This window comes from Asterias rubens, chromosome 7, assembly GCF_902459465.1.
Source record: "Asterias rubens chromosome 7, eAstRub1.3, whole genome shotgun sequence".
NCBI lineage: Eukaryota > Metazoa > Echinodermata > Asteroidea > Forcipulatida > Asteriidae > Asterias > Asterias rubens.
In genome coordinates this window covers 11,588,458-11,613,240 of record NC_047068.1, presented here as the reverse complement: position 1 = coordinate 11,613,240, position 24,783 = coordinate 11,588,458, and the positions used below count along the sequence as shown (strand labels likewise).

Below are 24,783 nucleotides of genomic sequence, written 5' to 3'. Positions count from 1 at the left end.
CCCCCCCCGCCGCAACAGAGGAGGCGGGGCAAGGGCAAAATTCATACCACTTTTTTAAACAGCGCCCTCTAGATTAGAGGGCCCTTCAGTAACTCCATTTTATAATTTTGACAGTTGTGATGTTTGTGTTTTGACATGTGCTCAGCAGCAGATGAAGTGATCGTCAAACGGTTGATCAAAAAACTAACGCCACAAGAACTGGAATTAGTTGTTTTCTTCGTGTTTGAAGGCCAGCAAAAAGGTAATTTATCACGGTATTGACAATTTAGTCCTGAGTGTAGGGTATGACTGAGAATCTCAGTGAGATCATTGGTTAATTACTAATGTGAGATTTAAAAAAAGAAAAAAAAAAATGTTTGTTTGTTTGTTTGTTTAGATGATCTTCCCATCAAGGGAACTCGGCAAATTCACAAAGGGGGACGATGGGCTTGTATTGTATTTATAAAGTAGTTTGGTTTAGAACTAGTTAGTATTATTAGTTTACGTAACGTAGTACAACTTGTTCATAAAGCACTAAATATCAGTAATAATACCAAGCAGTAGGTGGGGTGGCGATTGTAATGTTATGTTCACTTTCGGTTAAAAAATTGTATAAATGTTGTAAGTTGATTTCCAGAGCAGCTCTCATCAGCTATATATATTGTCTTTGGTTGGGAACCCATCATCATAAAAGTAGAGTCTGATCATGTTTTGAAAATGTATACACTCGCTAACCTGCGCACAAGCTACATACATCATGCATGGTCTGACTCTTACTACTTCTCCATGCTACATGTATTGTAATGAAACTGATGCATTGTTTATTAACGACCCTACATATTGCACATGTATGGTCTGTAATGACGTTTGGTAAAGACTACTGAAAATTAATAGCAATAAAAACTTACTTGGTAAAAAGGACTGTAGCTTTAAATTACAGCAATTTGTAAAATGCATTTGTACAACTAAACATTTGTACAGGATTAAAACAATCAACTGGCTCGACAAACTAAATGTATACGTTTCCTTTTTAACAACTGATTTAACCAAAACTTTCAGATCTTGGTTTCTTCTCCCATCCTTCCTCTACAGTAATCCACAATGGCTCGTCGGCGTCTTGAAGCAGCAATAAGAGCAGGCCGTGCAATCGATGATAAAGAGGCTAAGACAGAGGGTGTCTTTACTAAGCTGATACCGCTGAGGGACATCGATATAACAAGTGCATTCTCAGGTGTCTATAGTCTTCAATTCTCTCATGATGGCGAGATGCTTGCTGTGGGCTGCGGAAACGGAGGAGTCTTGGTATGAGTTCAAATTCCCACCTTTCTTTTCTGAGGGATGAGTAATTTCATACTTTTATCAGAATACAGACTTTTTAAGACTTTTTAGAGTCTGCCTGCTGAACAATTTGTTTGTAATTTTCTCCAAACAATATTGGTTAGGCCCTTTGAGGTGTTTCTCTACCACTGATGATACCATTTCCAAAAGCTCAATGGAATTTATAACCCCAGAGTCCAGGGGTTGCCAAAAGATGAAAAAGCGATCATGGAAGACACTATAGAAGTACACTGTTTGGTTTAGATGTATACAGACAAATTTACCCAAAGCTAATAGTGTGTCCACATCTCGAAATGGCTTATTGCTATGTAACTCCTAGACAAAAAATGTCTAAATCTGGATCCCAGTTTTAGAAATGTTTTGTCTACAGTGACACTAATGGTTATCAAAACCAGTCTTCTCACATGGTATATCTCAACATATGCATAAAATAACAAACCTGTGAAAATTTGAGCTCATTTGGTCATCAAAGTTGCAAGATAATAATGGAAGAAAAAACACCCTTGTCGTGTTCAGGTGCTTGATTAAATCACCTCAAAATCTAATTCTGAGGTCTCGAAATCTACTTCTTTCTCAAAAACTGCGTTACTGCAGAGGGAGCCGTTTCTCACAAAGTTTTATACTATCAACAGCTCTCCACTACTCGTTACCAAGTAAGTTTTTATGCTAACAATTATTTTGAGTAATTACCAGTATTGTCTAGTGCCTTTAAACCTGTTTACCCACTAATCATTAATTACAATTCTGATCTTCCCACCATTAGTTGTACAGCACATCAACTGGTGGGATGGTGAAGACTCTACACAAGGGAGGACGGATGGAGCTCCCTGTGATGGGACTAAGTTTCCATCCCAGCCACAGGGATGAGCTGGTTGCCGTGGGTGCCGATGGGAGCGTTACTACGTGGAATGTGGACAACTGTCATAAGAAGTTGGCAAATAAAGGTTAAAATGGAAAAAGGGTTTGTGTTAGAACTGGAGGGGAGTTTAATTCATTTCTTAAACCATCTCAGCTCCCCCGGGGTACATGTATACAGCCTGTGCAACACATATGCGCTACTCGGCTAAATCAATCACAGGATCAATCTCTCCCTCACAGGTACTTATATTTTCCTGGGTGGAGAAAAGCAACACTAGTAAAGTGTCTTGCTCAGGGACACGAGTGTGAAGTTCTGTACTTTACAGAATGTGGGTTAGAATTCTGGACTGGTCAGTCATGACACAATTAATCATAATTGCTTCTCTCCACCCAGGAGTACAAATGGGTACCGGCGAGAGCTGGGGAGTAACCTGCGATGGGACTGGTGTATTATTCTCACTGGTTTTAGTGCCAGTGAAACTGGATAAACTCCCGCCTGAGTAGCCACATTGGCTTTCAACAGACTTTTTAAAAACCATGATTTCAGAGAAGAGCTTTTTTTCATTTTTTTTTTTCATCTGTGAGTACAGTAAGCTATGCAAGGGACAACCTTGACAATAGTGCTGTGCAGTTTTCGCATTGTAAACAACGGGAGACTCACTCCTAAGTATGAACCCAATTTCAGAAAGATGTTGAGCAGAAAATATTGCTTAACAAATCTATTAAGTAAGGGTGGTGTTCGGAGGTGTTTCTGAACAGAGCTGGGCCCCATTTCATGGCTCTGCTTACCGGCAAATTTTGCGCTTACGATCATGATTCCCTGGTTACTTGCAAGCGTCAAATTTCTGCGCTAGCCTTGTAAGCGTAGATTGCCTAGTAATGTGGAGTACGCACGAGCAGAAGCCAAGATTCGTTGCGAACCCATGAAATACGCTTGTCTGAAGCACAGAATTTGCTGCTTCCGTAAACGCCGATTCTGTGGTCACGGTAAGCAGAGCCATGAAAATGGGCCTTGGTTTGTTACTTTCTAATCATCGTCAAATATGATTATCTTTATTGACGCTCTTCTTCCCTTCAGAGAAAAATAATGAGATCAACGCGTTAGACTTCAGTCTGGATGGAGATGTGTACGCTACAGCTGGGAAAGATCTCTGTGTCCGAATTTACGATGCTGAAACACATGAGGTATGTACAACAGTTTTAGAGCCTCAGGAAATCAACAAGATGGCAAGGGGTTCATTCTGTAAGACATGATTCTGGCTTCTAATGGATGTTTTACTTGGGTTCCCAGATAAAAATTAGTTGGCTACCCTGCTCCCAAAAATGTCATCGAAACCCTAATGGCACAGTTCTTCACAGTCCTCATCCTCTGTCCACCAAGACCACTGGGTGAATTGTGGAGACTCAGTCAAGTTTTTCGGTATAATTGAGTCTTATAAGTAGTTTTTAATAGTCCAAGTGTAGTTGCATGGCAAAGATGTAAGCAGCAGCAGAAAATCCATGTGAATCAGCTCTATAGACACTGCGATGTTCGGCCAAGCGGTTCTCTGAGGAAGAGCATAGGGAACAAGGTGGGACACATAGAATGTCAGATATGTATGATGGTGACTGAGGAGCAAGGGATTTGAAGACTAGATTTGAAATCAATTCTGTTCAAGATGGCGTTATCTTAAACCCAGTGATGATTTGTCTCTCAAGCTTCTTCAGATGTATGAAGGCTCTAATCAGTTACTCCTTGAAGAAGATGACGTGAATGACTTCGGACATGGAAGACGAGTCTTTGCTCTGAAGTTCCATCCCGACGATAATAACATCTTTGTGACCGGAGGCTGGGATAACTGCCTCAAGGTAAAGTCTTAGGCCCTTTTCGAAACCAAGGCTTCGGCTCAAGATTCGGCTCAGACTGCGTGCTTTGCATACGTGTTTAAACGCGAAAACGGAGCCTAAAGCCAAATCCAAGCCAAAGTCGTGGATTCAAAAAGGGCCACAGTCATGTGCCCTGTCATTTTTTCCAATAAAAATTATTGGTTAGAAGCCTACAACAGCGTTCAATAGTATTTTAAAAGCATTAAAATATAAATCACTTTGAAGTAACTTAGTGATTTTTTTTAATGTAAAAAGCAGTTTTTATGCCCCAAATGCGAATTTACCACAGCACTTTTCAGTTCGTGTATTCCTAACGGGTTTATTCTTCCTGCATGGACATATTTGCTCCAGATTTCTGGTGATATAAAAAAACAAAAACCTTTTGATATGAAGACACTTTAGTTTAATTGTATACAACTAAATTTAAATAGGATTAAAACGGTTTCTAAAACCAAAGGTATACGTTGCCTTTAAAGACCAGACAGTTTGCACTTCAGCCTCGTGTTGTTTTTGAGTAGGAAAACCCCAGAGAAGTATTCCTTGTAAAGCCACCGCAATCGGGTTGTTACTGACCGAACCGGGTTCCTGGAGGTGGAAGGCAAGAAAGTGTACCACTACGCCAACCTGACCACCCAGACGCATTGCAAGCTCAGGTTAGACTCCTCCTTCGCATACAACACAACGGAAAGCGGAAAGTGACGTCCTACCATGGGCATAGATGGATTGCAAACAACAACAAACAACAGCTAATAGCGCCACATACACAACTATTTGTTTCAGAAGCAGTTACTCTTCAATTTTCTGAAAAGAAATATTGGCAGAAAATCACAGCAAGACACCTCTTAGGGGACATCAAGTCTTCACATAGTGTTTGTTTTTATGTTATCAGGTTTGGGACAAACGAACGAATCATGGAGTTCAACGAACTATCGGTGGACCACATGTGTGCGGAAATGGCATTGACATAAAGGTAAAATTGTAAAGTTTTGTAACTTCATATGATTAGTGTGGGAAATGGTGTGGTCCTGTTTTTTTTAAGGAAAAAAAATGGGTTTTGAGGTGCAAAAAAAGCACAATGCAACAAGACACCAACCAAGGAAAACAACACCAGCACACCCATAATAGAACAAACAGTGCACCCACCCACACAACCTCAATACTACAAGGCAACATGCTAGTACTCTGCAACACTCACAAAACCAATATCCAAACACAAAAGAGCTTTTTATACAACTGCACTAATTAATAACAAAAAAGTTGATACATGGCCTTCTCAAGCATCAAGGCAAGTACATGTATTTATATATATATATTTATATATTTTGTCTTAAACAAATATTTTTACTTGTAAATGTACTTTTTCGGCCTGCTTTGCCGCCAGTGCAGTTAATAAATAAACCATAATATAAGTGTTATTTAATGAAGCCGCATGTGGTCAGACTCTAAGAAAATTAAAAACTTAGTCAAAAATACCAAATTGTAATGTATTCATGAATATGCATGTCTTGTTCCAGGCTGGTAAGATCCTATCTGCATACTGGGTAGTCTATGTCAAGGGCTTCTTGGCTCGGACAGCTTCATAGAGCCACGATCCATAGCGACTGGAAGGGGAGACCATGCGTGCGAGTCGGGTGGCTAAGTCACAAGAGCCTCTTACAATTTGTTTGTGGTTTGCAAAAGATGCACAGATTTACAAATTTGCATTGTAATGTATTCATGAATATTCATGTCTTATTTCAGGCAGGGAAGATTCTAACTGCATCCTGGGTTGCAAAAGATTCACAGATTTGCAAATTCATATTGTTATGTATTCATGAATATTCATGTGTTGTTCCAGGCTGGTAAGATACTAACAGCATGCTGGGTTGCAAAAGATTCACAGATTTGCAAATTCATATTGTTATGTATTCATGAATATTCATGTGTTGTTCCAGGCTGGTAAGATACTAACTGCATCCTGGATTGCAAAAGATTCACAGATTTGCAAATTCATATTGTTAGGTATTCATGAATATTCATGTGTTGTTCCAGGCTGGTAAGATTCTAACTGCATCCTGGATTGCAAAAGATTCACAGATTTGCAAATTCATATCGTTGTGTATTCATGAATATTCATGTATTGTTCCAGGCTGGTAAGATTCTAACTGCATCCTGGGTTGCAAAAGATGCTCTTCAAGTATGGGACATGGCTACGGGTAGACTTGAGCAGTCTGTCCCCCTCTCCGGCAGTGATAAATCTGGAGAGTTCCTGTACTGTGCCCAGTTTTGTGACAGCAATGTTGTGGTTGCAGGAGGGAGTGGAATGTGCAGTGCTCAGGCAATTAACAGAACCACCAATAAGGTAGGAGACTTATACAAGTTTATGTTTTAAAATTATTTTTGATTGCAAGTCGAAAGACACACAAGGTTTGAAGGCCACTTCAAAATGTGGTCAACTATTTTTTCAGGGGGCCTTTGCCACCTACTCCTTAGGACTGCAACAAGGTTACCCCGTTACAGTGAAGTGAAGCAAGGCTGGTAGAGCAAAAAGCACTACCTCCTTAACTTTTACGAGGCAATCATGGTTTAGTGGTAATTACTCAAAATCATTATTAGCATAAAACCTTTCCTGATTACGAGTAATGGGGAGAGGTTGATCGTATAAAACATTGTGAGAAACGGCTCCCTCTGAAGTGATGTAGTATCGAGTTGGAAGTAATTTGCCACAAATTTGATTTTGAGACCTCAGATTTAGAATTTGAGGTCTCGAAATCAAGCATCTGAAAGCACACAACTTCGTGTGACCAGGGTGTTTTTTCTTTCATTAATATCTCAGAACATAGAACACCAATTGAGCATATGTTGAGATACACCAAGTGAGAAGACTGGTCTTTGTCAATTACCAATAGTGTCCATCCCAGTACCTTTAAAATGTGAAGTTATAAACCACACTAGAGAAAAACTGACTGGGTAAATTTTTACAAATTTGGGATTTTCCCTTGTGGTTCATAACATTCTAAATTTCCAGTGTACACAACCTAAGAGTGCTGATGGCCCAAGATGGGGAACTCTGGCTGAAATTTGAAAAGGGCACCAACGCCATTTTAGTAAGCAACCCTTTTGATGCAACAATAGATCAGTGCAGATGATGACCATCGCTGTCAACGATATATGGGCCTGACGTTGTAGACACAAACAATTTCAAATGTAGACACAAACAACTACACACACCATTCTCTCAATTGCATTTCTATTAAAAAGCCTGTGTCAAACTATGTCCGTTGATTGTTAAAGATGGGATTCGTTCCCCCCTGAGATTATGTGTCTCCCCCCCCCCACATGGCAAACTCTGTACAAACTTCTTCTGACAGCGCCCTCTTTTGAATCATCCTCCGATCCTTCAGCCCACATTAATTTCATGTATGGGGGAATCTCTGGCGGACAGATTTCTCTGGGACACCGGCAACTGCTGCATCAGATTTTACTTATTGAACACACAGATGGCTGATTATAATTCAAGAAATACTGCTAGGGTTTAAATGTCAGTCAAATATTTTGTGAGAATACAGTAGGTCCAAAGTTAATTATGTTTTCTTAAATGAGTACAACTAGTCAAATGCAATAGCGCCCTCTCCTGACTCTCTTGTAAATGATAGATTTTAGTATCACCATTGGTTGAAATAGCGCCCTCTTTAGGTGTAAGAACTTATTAATTCGGCAAGCACTGGGCCCAGTTTCATACAGCTGCTTCAGCAGAAAAAGCTGTTTAAAAAATCCCTGCTGAGCAATAATGAGCAGGGTACCAGTGACTCACTGAACATGTGAGATGGTATTTTGGCTGGTGACTGTTTTCTGATTAGCAGAATTTTTGATTTGCTTAGCTTATTTTCATACTTAACGCAGCTCTTGAAATTGATGGGCCCTGGTCTGTTCATGTTGTTTTGATCTAAACACATTCCAGCATCTTGGTTAAGACGTACAAACTCTTTAGGAAATGTTCTCATCGCATTTAAAAGGTAAAAAGGCCCACATTTTAAACCTATAATGATCCAGACTTTCTTGGAACCCATGCTAAACATCTGTGCTTTTAGTTTTTCAAATTGTTGGTAAAGAAGATAATAAAATTAAGCCATTAACAATAATTTAAGGATATTTTACAATTTATAATTAATCACCAATAACTCCAATTGTGAAATTGGACCACATATAATGCAGACACACAAACATGTCTAGTAGCTCAGGTTGTAGCTGCTGTTTGAATGCCTGAAAGTTAATTTTGGATATCAAGTATATTTTGTTTCCTTAAAAAAAAAAAGTTATCAATTGATGACGGAAGTTCCATAATCTCTTTTAAAGATTTGGCGTGGTTAATTAATTTTTATTTCAAATCATATCCTTTTATCTCATTGTGGTTACAATAATTATCAAACCTGACAATTTAATCTGCCACTCAAACCTACAGGTGTTGTACTCAACAAAAGATGGGTTTAAATACTTTGTGCTTTTCTTATAAGAAACAACAACATTCAGTTTTTTTTCCTGCAAGTGCGACTACGTTTGAAGTATGAGACCTACTCATTTTACATAGCACCATGTAATGGTTTACAAGGTGCTGTGGCGCAATATGCTGCCAATCAAACCAGAAACACAGGGATGGCACCATGCAATGGTTTACAAGGAACTATGGTGCAATATGCTGCCAATCAAACCAGGAACACCGGGGCGAACCCATTCTCTTTTCAATAAGTGTACTTGGTTCTTTTACAATTATGGCATAACTCACATAACCAACAGCTTTACATCCCATCAAAAGCATCATGGTTATGTGTCTTCCTTAAAGCAATCGCCAAACATCGGTAAACAGTATTGTCCAAAGGCCCACACTCCGTGTATCACAACTAATATATAAAATAACAAACCTGTGAAAATTTAGGCTCAATCGGTCATCGGAGTCGGGATAAAATAACAGGAAAACCCATCCTTGTTTCTGCACGTTTCGCTGTATCATGACATGTGTTTAAAATAAATCTGTTAAATATCGGGAATTGATAACTGTTTTAATGTTTTCTCAAAAAGTCTTTCACCATTACCTTCTGTAAACCCTGTAATTTATTTGTAAATTTGTGAACTTTAAATTTTTGTTCTGTTCAGAAAGTGTCCAATGGCTTTAAAAGACAAAGGTGCCAAGACTGGGACTTGAACCCAAACACTCTGCTGATCAGAGCTTGAGTTCGGTGCTCTTAACCGCTATGCCACAAACACACCATATGAAAGAAGGCTTATACTGACTCAAAACAAACAATTGAAAAACAGGCCATGTAAATGAAGGCAACACGTATTTGTGTGGAAGTTACAGTTGCACTATTTATTTTGATTGTTATTAATGATTAAACCGTGAACGTGTTCTCGAAGGGTAAACCCGAGCTTAGGTTTTATAAAAAATTATAAGCGATTATTTTTAATTTCCATATGGAGTAATAGAATATGACCATGATGACAGGCTGTGCACTAAATACAATACAAAGTACACACATACCAATAATAACAACAGTAATAATAAAGACTTGACATGTATCCACCCTGCTGGAAGTCAGGGCCAGTAAAACCCAAAAACAAAATGAAAGGAAACAGACACAACAACAAATATGTATCCCAAGGCAGTATGTTCTAACACAAAGCAACCAGTGAACTAGTCCATGGCAACTAATGTTCTATCAAATGGCAACCAGTGTAACAGCCCATAGCAACCTATGAACTAGCCTGTGGTGAATGAACTAACCCATAGCAACCACTTTTCTAGCCCATGGCAACCAATTTACCAGTCCATTGAAACTAATGTACTATCCCAGGGCAATCACTGTATGGGTCCATGGCAACCAGTGTACTAGCCCATGGTAACCTATAAACTAGCCTGTGGTAACCAGTGAACTACCCCATGGCAACCAATGAACAAACTCATGGCAACCAGTGTACTAGCCCATGGTAACCTATAAACTAGCATGTGGTAACCAGTGAACTACCCCATGGCAACCAATGAACAAACTCATGGCAACCAGTGTACTAGCTCATGGTAACCTATATACAAGCCTGTGGTAACCAGTGAACTATCCCATGGCAACCAATGAATAAACTCATGGCAACCAGTGTACTAGCTCATGGTAACCTACATACAAGCCTGTGGTAACCAGTGAACTATTCCATGGCAACCAATGGACAAACTCATGGCAATCATTGTACTAGCTCTTGGCAACCTATAACTTGTGCCTTGTTAGTTACAAACCTCCCAGGGCTCCTCGTGGGAGTATAAACTAGCGAGGTGCACTTTTATTAGTCATTGTTTAAGACTGTTGGGAAAAGTGCTACTATGGAGTCTATAAGTTGGGGATTATTTAGTAAAGTAGGTTGAAGCCAATGAAGCCAACGAGTGGGTGTTACAGCGAGGGGGTGTCAATAAAAGATCTCAATTTCGTTTTTCTTTGAGTAGTTGCTTTTTAAAGCCATTGGACCCTTTCGGTAAACAGTATTGTCCAAGGCCCACACTTCGTGTATCACAACTTATATATAAAATAACAAACCTGTGAAAATTTAGGCTCAATCGGTCATCGGAGTCGGGAGAAAATAACTGGAAAACCGCATGTTTTGCCGAGTCATGACATGTGTTTAAAATAAATCCGTAATTCTCAATTTCGAGAATTGATATTGTTTTACTGTTTTCTCAAAAAGTAAAGCATTTCATGGAGTAATATTTCAAGAGAAGTCATTCACCACTACCTTCTGTAAACCCTGCAAGTTATTTGTAAATCTGTGAACTTTTTTTTTTTCTGTACCGAAAGTGTCCAATGGCTTTAAGAGATTGTATATCAACCCCCCCCCCCACATTCCCTACATGTACCTCCCCTAACTATTGCTGTTTCAATTGAAAGTTTATTTCAAAAAGAAACTCTGCACACAAGTATTGTTGGCTCTGCGTGACAAACGTTTCAAAATTCTTTTTTTTTTATTACTCCAAGTCCAACAACAAATGCGATATGATACCTTGCCTTGCCAGTCTTTGTTGAATCTGTTATTTTGAACAAATATATTGAATGAAACTATGAAGGAAGTGGAGATAGACATATCAACTACATGTACTTTCACTTTTGGTTTGTGGGATTAGAGTTTTGTGATGCGATCAAGCAAAGGAGTTGTTTGTTGCCCCTGCCGTCGATTTCACCAAACTCTTCCTCACTTAGGATTAATCTTAGGACTTAGGACGGGTTCAGTTCTGTATCCAAAGGCGTTGGACACATTGAACCCTTCCTAAGTTAGGACTGGTTACTCGTCTTCACTTGAGGTCTATTTAAAATTTGTTTGTACATTTTAAAAGAGCATAATGTAGGTTTTAATGCAGTTAAAGCCTTTGGACGCTTTCGGTTAACAGTATTGTCCAAGGCCCACACTTCGTGTATCACAACTTATATATAAAATAACAAACCTGTGAAAATTTAGGCTCAATTGGTCAACGGAGTCGGGCTAAAATAACGGGAAATCACCCATTGTTTCCGGTCGTTTCGCAGTGTCATGACACGTGACAAATTTGTGTGATTTCAGATGCCTAAAAAAGGCTTAAGGCCTGAAGTCTATTATTATTTGAGAGAGAAATTACCTCTTTCTCAAAGCTACATGTATGTTACTTCAGAGGGAGCTGTTTCTCACAATGTTTTATGCTATCAACCTCTCCCCATTACTCGTTACAAAGTAGGGTTTTATGCTAACGACTATTTTGAGTAAACATCAATAATGTCTGTTGCCTTTAAACAATCATTTTCTAATCATAGCTGTCATTATACAAAAAATGAACCGCCCTATCTTCCACAGCCTGGTTCAGGTCAATGATCTAAATCTATAACAAAAAAACAAATGTATAAACAGATTACTACATCATAATGAGTGTCTGTTGTGATGGATTTAGCACATTTCTTATTATAGGAATTTCTATTTTTATCGTATTTTTTTTTCTTGTTACGGAGTATTGCGATAACCACTTGAAAGTCTTTTTTTTGTCCGTCAGGTTTTTGTTATGATCCTGATAGACATGAGTATAGGTTTACGTGACGTTACAATGAGGAGCGAAGCGCGACAATATGGGTGTTGAATAAAAACACTAAATGTCAGATAATACCAAATAATGCATTATTCCCAGACGCTAGTCTGTCAATATCATGAAATATCAGATATCTACGTTGTCGTCGCTTACACTTTGTTGGGAATAATGTGGGAGTAGCTAAGTGCTCCTAGTATTTGATGAATATCCAAAACACCTCTCTGCCGATCCACAAAAGGTTAACCCATGAAAAATACTCCCACACAATTGACTGGGAGCTCAGGCAGGGATAAACCTAGAAAATACATCTTCAAGAAAAACACAGTATCTTATTTACTTCCAGGTTGTTTGTCATCTCTCGTTTGCATAACCTCAATTTGTGACAGCATTCTTGGAACGAAAGGCAAGACTTTTTGCTCTTTGGGTTGTTGATGATATTACTTGCTCTGATCTGTCATCGCTGGCAAGAAATCTTGCAAATTGTGACACCTACACATTGTACACAAACAATATTTCTTATATTTCACTGCTTGTTTTAATGGGCTCTCTCAAGCTGTACGCACAAGTGACAGTGCAGTGGTTTTCATTCGTGAGGTGAGGGCAGGCTGTTGAAACTGAATCTGAGGTTTTTGACTCTGCCTGTCCAATTTGGACCAACTGGTGACAGGGTGCTTGTGCTATAGCATGCCTTGAATTACTTGGAGGCCACTGAGGCCGTAGCCTCTGTTGCCCTTGGTTTTGGCCTCGGTGCCCTTTCAAAAGTTTACATATAATGGAAGTGCTCTCCAATGAAATCAGCCTTATCCTCTCGAAAATTAATTTCCAGGCCTGATAAATAAATACAAGATTCTTGCCATGATCATGTACAAGCTAATGTATTACCAAGATATGACATATGAGTCATCCCCTGCTTACTTTCTTGCTTAGCAGAATTTTTTCAAGAAGTATTTTCTGCTTAGTGGAAGTGGCTTGTCCCAAAATGCCAACAAACAGCTGCTCATCCTACTTTCACTCACCTAAAAGGTCATCTCAAAGGTCATGACCTGAAGAGACATTTTCAAGTATTTCACTTGTAGTAACATAGTATCCAAAAACAAAGCAAAAATAAAATCATAGCGAAAGTTCTGTTTTATGATTACTAATATTCAGATATTTTTTCCAAAAATAAAAGAGTAAAGTAATGTATGATTTTTCAGGCTTTTCCTAATTTGGGGATTTTCTCAAAATCTCCTTGATCCTTCAAATTTTCTTGAGAGAAGTACAGCATCCTACATCCTTACAGAATAGTTTCAGCCCTTGGAATAGGTGTCATCGTGCCCCTGGTGACCCGTGAGTAAACAGCCAAAATCTGTTAAATTTCTAAGGTCTCACCTTAAAGTGGCGGTCCAGCCTTGTGATGTTATAGGTGGTGTCTTGTAAAAATATGGATTTTTGTAAATCAACAACGGGAGAAAGAAATAGTCCACATTGTGTTCAAATCTGTAGTTTATTTTCCTGATTGCACAGAGTCTGTAAAGTTGTAAACCTCTGAGAGGTTCTTGGTCTAGAGTAAGGGGAAACTTAGGCCAGCAAAAGAAGCCATTTTCAGCAATTTCCACTTTCATCCGATCTCATCCCTGATTAATGAACTACATGGTGATTACACAGAATAATTGGAATAACAATTGTGAATGATTTATTGATGTCTACTTGGATCATCATAAGAATGGGGATTAAGATTCACAGGATGCAAGATTTAAAGGCAGTGGACACTATTGGTAATTACTTAAAATAATCGTTAGTATGAACACTTACTTGGTAACGAGCAATGGACAGCTGTTGATAGTATACAACATTGTGTGAAACGGCTCTCTCTGAAGTAGCAACAGTTTTTGAGGGGAAGTAATTTCTTTTCAAAATATTACAAATCTTCAGGCTCGAACCCCTTTTTTAGGCAATTGAAAGCACACCAAATTGTGAAACAAGGCTGTTTTTTCTTCCATTATTCTCTTGCAACTTATGATCAATTGAGTCCAACTTTTCACAGGTTTGTTATTTTATGCATATGTAAAATGATGAAAGAAAAAACACCCTTGTTGGACGAATTTGTGTGCTTTCAGATAGGAATAAAAGACTTCTAGCTAGAAGTATTTTATTATTTTAGTGAGAAATTACCTCTTTCTCAAAAACTACGTTACTTCATAGGGAGTCATTTCCCACAATGTTTTATACTACCAACAGCTCTCCAATGCTCTTTACCAAGTCAGTTTTAAAGTTATTATTTGTTTTGAGTAATTACCAAACGTGTACCTTCCCTTTAAACTATTTTACAAGTCTGATCATTCAGAATCAACATAAAAGTAGGTTGGATAAATACCCTTTGAACAAAATCTCTAATCTACTAGTTTATTGGATTTTCGGCACTAATTGCAGAATGTGATTAAAAACAGTCGGTCAGTCGGTTAGATTTGTAATCACAAATCAAGAATTTCCTGTCTCATGTGACTTCCGGAGTAACCCTATACAACAAATTGTCATCAAGATCATTATGAATATTCATTTCTGTTTTGCATACGAGTAGCCAATCAGGCAGTGAATGACCTCTTTTTTTGACACCATTTTGAGTGGAGCGATTTTCTAAGAGGCCTTCAAATAAGAAGGGGGTCTCCTACAGGTCAAATGCAATACAATTAAATTTTTCTGTTTGTTTATTACGGTTTGTACAAAATAAAGAACAGTAATGTCATGTACTGTTCAAAAGGGAATAACAGAGCAGGCACGGAGGTCTTTAAAGGGCCTATAAAACCAGCGAGGCCGCATTATAAAGGACCAAGCCATCATTTTATATTTTTTAAATAAAATTCATAATTTATTAACGCAAAACCAAAGCGCTCCAGAGTCGTTCTGAACAACTGCAACAGTTGATTATTGAACTTCTAGCACACCCAGTCACTCCTGATTGTCTCAGACGTCAAATTTTTTCTGTATTTCAGAATTTTGTTCAGCGCGAATCTGGAGCACCTGTCTGAAGTGGGTGTAAGCTTTTCGGTCAACTAATAATAGCTTTTGTCATGATGGAAAGCCTAAGAATGTTATTCTGTTAACTTTCTTTTCTAGGTTCTTGGTGTTGTGGATCTTAACGGCAAGACGGTTCAAGCCTTGGACAGCACCGACGGAGGAAGATTCATCGCAGTGGCTGGCGCATCTCCAATCATTAAACTCGCTCAGTTGGCATAGCAACAACAGACTTTCCTTCTTGTAAGTAGACCACAGACATTAATCATCCTGTCGCTAACTCTGCCATGTTCCCTTTGTGCTGTAGTGATAATGAAAGCTTATTCTCATTGTACCAAGCAGGAACCAGACTAGTTGTACAGCCTTGGTTAAATTAATGTAAATGGTAAAGATGGCCGCATTTTTATTTTTACAAATTTTCAAAGGTCGCCAGACACACAAGGCCTGAAGGCCACTTTAACGTGTTGGCTACAAACCAGAGGCTGTTGCCACCTACTCCTAGGGCTGAAACAGGGTTACCCCCTTTACAGTCCATAGGGATATAGGCTTGGGTATCATCCATCAGAAACCTGTCTGGTAGAGCAGAAATCACTACCTCCCCAACTTTACGAAGCAAGCAAGTAAGCAAGCAAGCATGATGAGATGTTGAATGGTATCAAACATGCACCCAAAGCGTTTACTCTTTTCGGGATTTCCAGAGCCTTTTTTTTGTCAATGGGTATTTGTACAGCATCTGTGTAATGTTGATCCTACCTCACAATCTGTTTGTCTATGTCTGGAGTAGTGTGCATATCTGTCTATCTGTGTCCGTTAAATGGGTTAAACATACGTACACCAAGTACAGCGCTCCAACAAAGAGGAAGAAAGGAAAATGTTCCGTCTGATTGACTTTAGAACTCTCTGTTGGTGAAGCTTTCCTACTGTAACTGATACTTGTGCTTATCACAAAGAATTTTGAAGCCTGGCTCGATTTTATAAAGCATGAATTTCATCTTAAAGTTAGGGTCGTCGTTTGGGTTTTGTCAACATAATGTTGAATTACAGGCAAATTTCTTTTGAAGAAAAGTACAAAAATTCACCTACAACCTTTTTGTTAAGTGCTGTGCCTACTTGTTGAGAAAACAGGAACGGAGTTTCACAGTATTTTAACCAAAGCGTTGAATCCAGCTTTGTTTAGTGAGGTGCAGTTGGTACCATTGCATCTCTAGCTGCAGCATTTACAATCGGATACCAGGGTAATTTGAATCTCCAAAATTTGCCTTGGTGATCTTTGGAGATACTGCCTGGAAAAATATTTCATAAATTTGGGTTGAACAGAAAAAAGTTTACTAGAGCAGGGTGTGAACCAACGACCTCAAGTTTAACAGTTTAGGTGTTGAGTTACTGAATGGTTTTTGAACTATTGGGACTGCACACTAGTAAACTGACTATGCTTTACATGAGATCACATAATCAGCAGTATGGTGGTTGAGTTACCATATGGAGTTGGATTGTGTTGCACTGATGAATAGTCCATAGTAAATAACTCAAGGGAATTAGGGTCAATCAATTGTAAAACCTTATTGAGACTTTCTGTCAAATGTTGTACAGTTGACTCCATAAACTAAATCTACCAGTTAAAACGACAAGTTATAATTATTTCCAGTTAAAAATTATCCATAAATTACAAAAACACATCAAATAACTTTGCCGAGCCATCCATGAACGTGGCTTTCATGTAGAATAAGTCACATCATAAAAAGGAGCATGGTTGACATCCGAAACCAATGTACATGTGTCTTGTTAACGGATTACAATTAACGCAAAATTGGATAATTATTGAGTGAAGCATCTGATGAGGCCAGCATAAAAACACCGACCTTGCCATCTTCCATTTATAATATTTTTGTTTATAAGACCCCGTCCTTGTGTACATGCGGAGCATGTGTGTTAAATCTAGTGGAATGTGGAATGTGTAATGACGGGTGGGCTATTGAACCAACTGGAAGTGCGATATCGATTGTTGCCATGGGTAACATCTGCCCAATCAGAAGGCGCCCACCTGTTGGCTCCATTTTTTTAGTGTGGACATAATGATTTTATTGTCTGATTTTGTTGTATGGTGATAGATAAGTACTGCAGAAAGAGAAGCCTTTTTTTGGTTTTATGTTAACTTCCTGCCTCTCTACCATGTTAGTTTCTTGTGTTGGGATTGGGGGGGGGGGTGGCTGTAGGCCTGCACATAAAAACATGTACAGTAGTGTTATAATGTGGTAGACAAGTTCAGAGCCACTAGTGGTTATACCAACTAAGGCATTCTAAATTTTGTATTTCTTCATACTTTCTAGTGAAAACGAGGATGAGTGAAATTAATTACTGTAGCTCGCAAACATGGTGGAAACCTGGACCCAATTTCATAAAGGATGTAAGCACAAAAAACTTGCTCAGCGCAGAAAAGCATTGCTTAACAGAAACAGATTACCAGGCAAAAAGTTTACATTGATGTGACTTGTGCCTCACTCAGTTTTTGCTGAGCAAAGAAATTTGCAATTAGCAGTATTTTCTGAAATTGGGTCCTGTAAATTGCTATGTGAACCAGAAACACCAGGATAAGTGTCATGGGTTCTTTTACGCACACCACCAGTCCTATTATGTGGCCCATGCCAAGGACAAAGCAATTATGGTAAAGTATCTTGCTCAAGGACACAAGCATCACCTTAAGGACAGGAATTGAACCCATTCTGCTGATCAGAAACGTGAGCTTTAGTGTGGTGCTGTTAACAGCTCGGCCATGAAACACCAGAAAACCCATCAAAAGCCAATAATTGCACGTTTTATTCTGTCGGACTAAGAACCGCACAAATATTTAAAAAAATACTTAGCATTGGATCAGGGCCCAATTTCATAGCGCTGCTTAACGGTAAGCAAATTTGCGTGCTTACTCTAGCAGAAAAATTTGCTGAAGCCTTAGCGTATTTCACAGGTTAGCAGAAAAATTGGTCGGCCATATTGCGCGTTTTCCATGGATTTGTATTGTGACGTCATTTTTTTTCATGCGGTAAGCACCGGAAGGTTAACATGCCTTTTTCGTGTGCTAACAGTTAGCAGCGCTATGAAATTGGACAGAAAGCACAAAATCGGCCGCTAAGCAGCGCTATTGAAACTATTAGGCCCAGGTATATACCACTGAGAGTCCACCAATTCATGGGTTGAGCTTCCATATGGTCTTAAAGTTTTTTAGAATGAGTAAGGATCTAAAGATAGTTAGGATTGACCATCCACTTCAATGGCTCTGCTTACCGCTGAATTCTGCGCTTGATATAATCATTCTTTGCTTACAGGGCAAGCCCGGATCTGCGCTAGCTTGCTGCGTCCACGTTGTGGTCCCCAGTGAATGAGTTTTGATGCTCCTACTATAGTGCCCAGTAAATCTAATTCCTCGTCCCTGATCTTATCACTCCATCTTAGCAAAGCACAAATAATAAAATTATTTACTCAAGACTTGACTTGTTTAGTGGCCCACAAGTAGAGCCTCATCTTTGACATTGTTGTTCCAAGATTCTTCAGAGAGATATCAGTTATCTTAAAACTGTTTTTGAGCTTCGAGAAATGAAGCTTCTATTTGTGGCAGAGTTTAACAGAGTTTAACAGTCTTTGTTTCTTTAATTAGTCCATAGCTTGATAAACATAAACCCTTGTTGACGGAAATTCAAAGCTTGCAAAATCTTATCAGTAAAACACCTGTTGTACATTATCTATTCCCACAGCTATCAGTCATTTATGCTACAATTATTCAAATACAGAAAGACAAAAAATAGTTCCCCAGCAGAGTCTCTTAAATCATTAAATTTGTGATTTCGGTGTTCTACTTGCATAATTATAGTGCTGTGCGTCATATGCATTTTCTCATTGATTGTTGAAGAAGAAAAAAAACCTTAATGTTTTTCCAGCTTTGGTCCGAATAAAACATGTCACTTGAGTTTAGTTTGGTCAAATCAAAATGCAGATTCTTTGAGCTAATGAGTTGCCTCGTTAAAGTTAATTGGAGGTTGTGTGCTTTCTTGAAACTTATTTATAAGAAGCTTGCATTCTTAGGAGAGGCCTGAATATAGATTATTAAATAACTTGAAAAAATGCAAAATGAATTTTCTGGGAAAGGACAATTTTTTCTCCTGTATATTGCTCGTCTGAACTTTTTAGGAATAATTTTATCGGCAGACTAAACTTCTTGGTTATAGAAAATTTTCCTTATAAGTCTTGAACTCTCCATATAATCTAGTGAACGTTTTGTGTTTCTCTTTTGTATGTAATTTTTATTAAACTTGCGAAAAATGAAATAAATAAATAAAATAACTTATAATAATCAGTTTCTATGAAAAGTCAAATTTAATTGCCCTCTATTTTTCAAGCAAATAAACTATGGTGTTCAGTTCATGTATATGTAAAACAAACATTTGGGTGAGCGGGGCTGGGGTTTCAGTGATTTTGTTCTCTTCGTAGTTGAAAGTGCAAGGGTACCAAGGCGATTAGGTAATGACCAGGAGGCAATGGAGGCAATTACTTTGGTCGCCTCTGTGTAGTATCAAGCCTGGCTTATTACGATTGCTGCAATCAAATTAAGCAACAGTGATTAGGGGGTTTCCAAATGCAGTTTTTTCTTGTCTTGGACATTAGTTTTCTTGGGGATTGGTTCCCAAGACTAAAACCAATCTTCTCCCCCCCTCCCCCCCCCCCACTTTTGGGGAGTGGGAGGCCACAGATAATGACTCACCCTGTCTATAAGAAATCAATTGACATTTAGGGGTTTTATTGACGTACTTCAGCCACAATTTATTATAATTTAGCTGGAATAGAATTCGTAATCTGTCTGGTTGAGATGCCCCCCAGCGACAAGCATCACCAGTTTGTGGAAGGTCTCTTGAGTCGACCTAACCTCATCCTTGCCATTTCCTTTACTTCCTTTCATTAAATCTCCTTGCAAGAGCAATGATACTTTAAGACATTGTTAGAAAAGACACCCTTTAAAGTATTGTAGAAAGGCTTCCTTCTGGCTTAATGAAGCCTTTCTCAAGTTTCTAAAAAAAAAACACAATTCTAAGCAACGTTAGGTGTTTTTTGTTTGTTCATTATTTTCTTGAAACCTTAAACTTAGCCCAAATTTGCACAGGTTGGTTATTTTGATGCATATGTTGGGATGCACTAAGTGATGATACTGGTCTTTGGCAATTACCGATGTATTTATTTGTTTATGGGCCAATAGAAAAATCAGCAAAATTCTTATTGAATAGGACACAAGTGTAACGACTGGTACTCGAACCCACACTCTGTTGATCAGAAACACTAGAGTTTGAATTCGGTGCTCTTAACTGCTCGGCCATAATACTCCCAACAAATATCATTCAAATATTAGATGGATGAAAGTCCTTTGCCACAAAACATAATCACCAGTTGAAACTTTGCGTTGCCTCATAAAATAGAAGTGCCAGATTTCACAGAGTGACAAATGCACTCAATATTTTGATGTACATAAACCATTACAGCAAGATAAACAGACATAAAGTCAATAGAAGAAAAAGTTACAACATTACGTTTTACGGGTAAATAGACAATATTGGAATATACGTTCTTAAGTAGGAAAAAAAGGAATAAAATACTGGAAAACAGATAAAGGCAACAGAACGTCTCCAAAAGCAATTATTTTACAAATTAACAAAGTTACATTCAGAGACCAGATAAAATAAGCATCGCCCACTGGTCCTGCCAGCCTTTACCATTTTGCTTTATATGCACTGATGTGTGCTAGCACTGTATACTCAGTACTTTCTCAAGTTCTGTGAAAAAAATTACTCGGGTGGGATTCGAACCCACAACCTTTGCAATTCTAGAGCAGTGTCTTACCAACTAGACCACCAAGAGTGCCAGATAGCTATAGGCGGTTGGAATCCTATATTTTAGCATCGGGTACAGCAACTATTTGATAGATGTTAAATTTGCATATCATTATAATGTCATAAATTTGTCCTAGTTATACTGGAAAACAGATAAAGGCAACAGAAAATTGCATAACAAGTGTTTGACAATTACATCCAGTGACCCCAGATAAAATAAGCAACGCCCACTGGTCCTGCCAGCTTTTGACATTATTAAGCATATCATAAATTTGTCCTAGTTTTAGGGGAACCCCTCGATAGAGCTGAGCGTCAGGTGGTGCGGGTCGAGGCATCTGATACAAAAAACCAAACAGTGACTCATCGCTGCCCTCCTGTATTATTATTTTTTTTTGATGACACATTTTGGAGTGGTGCCATGGAAATTGAACTGGTCACTAAAAAATGCAACAGCCCAGAGGCAAGTCAGAGATGTTGTATCCAGTCTCTAAGATATTTTACCATCTTGAATTTGTACGTCAGATGACGGCATTCAGACGGGGCCTCTTGTCTTGAGATTTCTGCGGTCTTGAGATTTTCTGGTCGTCTCGTCCATGAGTTAGTCACCAGTATCGGATTGACGTATGTTTTGTGTGCCGATTTGGATCTTTCCTGTAGTCCATAAGTCCATTTATCGTCTGACGAGCTCTGCTCTGATCTGTAGGTCTCTTTGGGGGATGCAGAGACCATTTTGTCATCTGATAGACTTTGGTCTGTAGTACAAAGGTTTATCTGGATGGTGTAGACCTGGAGACCATTTATTGTTTGAGTATTCTGCGCTGAAATTTATAGGTTGATCACGAATGGTGTTGATTTAATGGAGGGACTGTGCTTTGAGGATTTCATATTTTCCTCTGAATATTGTTTTGGCACAAAAGCATCAAATGACAAGATTAATTCAAATAGGTGCCATTGAGGTCTAATGGGGGGGGGGGTGGTTAAGGTGTGCATTGCCCAAGTGTGAGTGGGTGACTGCATGCAAAGTGGTCCCTCTGTGATGAATGAAGAAATGCATGACCTATTTCTGCCATTAAAATGTTGGTCAATATGTTTAATAGAGATTGGCCTACATCCCAGACTTTGCCTTTTGCCAGACTTTGTTTTGTCAGCATAGGGCCGAGATGTCAACTCTCTCCTGATTCTGCAAAAGCTCCCTGAAAATAAACCAATCCTTCCGTGTTCGGAAGAACAAATTTGACATTCTCTCAGCTAATGGAAAGATTTTCCCTATTACGTTGAATGTAATTCTAAACATTATCCGTGATTGGTGTACACAATCTCCCTGACTGCAAGATGCAAATGTTGGCAGCTCTGATATAGGGTGGAAAAACATCACACTTAACGGTCTGAGTTGTTTAACCAAATTTGACAACTTTAAAAGCCCTCACCACCCTTGATCTAGCTTTCCTCCATCTATGCATGTCACTATTAGATGTTGAGAGCTAGATAATCTCATGAGACTGCTTGAATCTTTCCCACCTCCTTAGTATTTATCCTCATCCGTTCCTAGAATCCATCAAGCCGTAAGAGAGGAACACCTAATACTTAATTTACCTGACTGAACACTGTTTACTCTGATTGATTCGACTCTTAAGAATCAACCATGCATGACGTCACATTTGACGTCACATTTGACGCATGTGGAGATGGACTAAGGGTTGCACTGTCGACGAGGCATGTTCAGCAAATATCGATGAAATTGAATCTCTGTATTCCTAAGTAACATTGTCCTACTCTTGTTATTGAAATAGCACAATGAAGATGAGGAATGCAGTGAGCGCTAATTCAGGAAACGTGGATTGCGACACTGTTGGCTAAAAAGTTTCTGGAAAGAACTTCTCTCAATCGACTATTCTGGATAAATTTGTGACTTTTTTCTTTGTCCTTTCTGTCAGGATCTTGAGATGAATTTTCTATCAGGGAACGTTGATGAAGAACATCTTGAAGATGCAACCATCTTCATGAAGTTTTTAGTTTGATCCAGATGGAGACTGAAGACTTCATCTACAAGTTAAAGAGTTTCCAAATCCTCTGAAGAAATGGAAATAAAGTTCTCCAATAATGAATCGCTCATTCCAATCTAATCATTTCAACATTCCGTCCAAAACTGCTTTTAAAATCCATCCAAAATTGCTTTCAAAATCCGTCCAAAGAGGGTTTACAAAATCTGCCCAAAATGGACAAATGTTTATGAAGAAATATGTATATAGGTTTTTGAGAAGTTTTTGTATAATTTTGTTAATATTTTCAATGTACATTGCTTTAAGAATGTACTCTTTATTGTTTTAATGTTAACTACAGGTTAGGATTTGTAACTGATGCTAAGATTTTCAAATATGATGAATGTTAAGACAGAAAAATCTTTAAGAAGAAGTTAAGCATAATCCGGTCCACAAAAACACAAAATATTGAAGTTTTCAGTCCAAGTTAGTATTTCAACCCTCTCCCCTCTTTTAAAAAAAAAACCTGTCAGACAAACCACTGATCGTCAATACGATAATGTCTTTACTTTTGAATAATAACATTTTGATTGATTAATTGCTTTAGATTTGGAGACATCACTGGAAGGTCCAAAAGGAAAACAACATGAGATAAGAAAGTAAACTATGGAAAGTACTTGTTCAAATATTAACCAGTTGTTATTTATTCATGTGTTTGATGTTTTTTTTTTTTTTATTTTTTTTTTTTTTTTTTTTTTTTTTTATTTAGAGGTGGGTTTACCCTGAGTCATACATTTAAAGAGTTGCGACATTGAGGGACAAGTTTTCTTTGGTCATGCTGTTGTTGCTGGGTGCCTTGATCAGTCCAAATGCAGCACAACCCAATGGGCAGTTAAGTCTGTATTCACCAATGCGTTTTTGTGGGGACAAAAACTGTCTTCTAATTGCAAATTGTTACAATTTGCTCAACATATGGCTTTGTGTTTACCCAAACATTTGTGTGAGATAACTATGAGCAAGTTCGAGTGTGCACAATGGTTAACTAAAGGTTGACCATTTTGACTCAAACCCAGGCTGGTCGATCATTGGTTGACTACTGTGGTCGACCATTATGAACCAGCCTCGAGCCCGTGGTTTCCTCACTGGTCCCAGTAGCATGTTCCATTCTAACATGTGTAAAGCGCAGTGGGGAACCAGTGACACTATAGCGAAAAGGCGGAAGGTTGACTTGACTTCCAAATTAATCGTTTGAGTGAGTGCGTCACTGCGCATGTACATTGCTGGTCAGTAGTCAACCACGGGTCGACTAAATGTGCCCACTCGAACTTGCTCCATACTTTATACTCGTTGCATGTGAGTACTGCAGACAAAACAAATCAACAGGGCACAATTTCATAAAGCCTGTAAGCACAAAAAACTAAATTTCCATGTGATATTCAGGATAAGCAAACAACAGCTGTCTGCCAGTAACATGCAATATGCAACAAATTACAATTTGGTTGGTAATCTTGTTTTTATCAAGAAAGAAATTTCATGCTAAGCAATTGTTTGTGCTTACAGACTTTATGAAATGGGGGCCATGGCTACTTGGGGGACACTGTCACTCTGGAGAAGATGTTGAACCCCTACACCACTGAACATGACTGGTGTTAAGAGGCCCGTAACAATCAGTTACCAAACTTGAATCGAATGAGCTCATAATGATCCATCAGCCCGGGGCCCAATTCCATAGAGCTGCTTAAGCAGACAAAATTTGCTTAGCAGAAATGAGCAGAACACCGGTCACAAATTGAACATAACTGTACATAAGACATGGTATTGTGGCTGGTAACTTTATTAT

The 24,783-nt window shown here is 38.6% G+C and overlaps 1 protein-coding gene across 2 annotated transcripts; it reads left to right on the top strand.

Moving 5' to 3' along the window:
- The first annotated feature begins 100 nt into the window (after window positions 1–100).
- On the top strand, window positions 101–24,357 carry LOC117293105 (uncharacterized WD repeat-containing protein all2124-like). 2 transcript variants are annotated; one of them, XM_033775321.1, is made up of 9 exons: window positions 101–241; window positions 1,072–1,281; window positions 2,081–2,261; window positions 3,254–3,360; window positions 3,874–4,023; window positions 4,931–5,011; window positions 6,170–6,382; window positions 15,200–15,340; window positions 22,899–24,357. In XM_033775321.1, the coding sequence occupies exons 2-8, from the start codon at window positions 1,081–1,083 to the stop codon at window positions 15,317–15,319; spliced, it is 1,053 nt and encodes a 350-aa protein (XP_033631212.1). In that variant the 5' UTR covers window positions 101–241; window positions 1,072–1,080; the 3' UTR covers window positions 15,320–15,340; window positions 22,899–24,357. The 2 variants fall into 2 exon arrangements, with proteins under 2 accessions (XP_033631212.1, XP_033631213.1); XM_033775322.1 differs by having other exon boundaries at window positions 1,039–1,281.
- The last annotated feature ends 426 nt before the right edge of the window (window positions 24,358–24,783 follow it).

Bases quoted from the DNA above. Each gene is read 5' to 3' on its own strand.
- LOC117293105 (XM_033775321.1), top strand. From the start codon at position 1,081: ATGGCTCGTCGGCGTCTTGAAGCAGCAATAAGAGCAGGCCGTGCAATC. The intron at 1,282-2,080 runs GTATGAGTTCAA...TCCCACCATTAG, and splicing joins GCGGAAACGGAGGAGTCTTG to TTGTACAGCACATCAACTGG. The intron at 4,024-4,930 runs GTAAAGTCTTAG...TTATGTTATCAG, and splicing joins GCTGGGATAACTGCCTCAAG to GTTTGGGACAAACGAACGAA.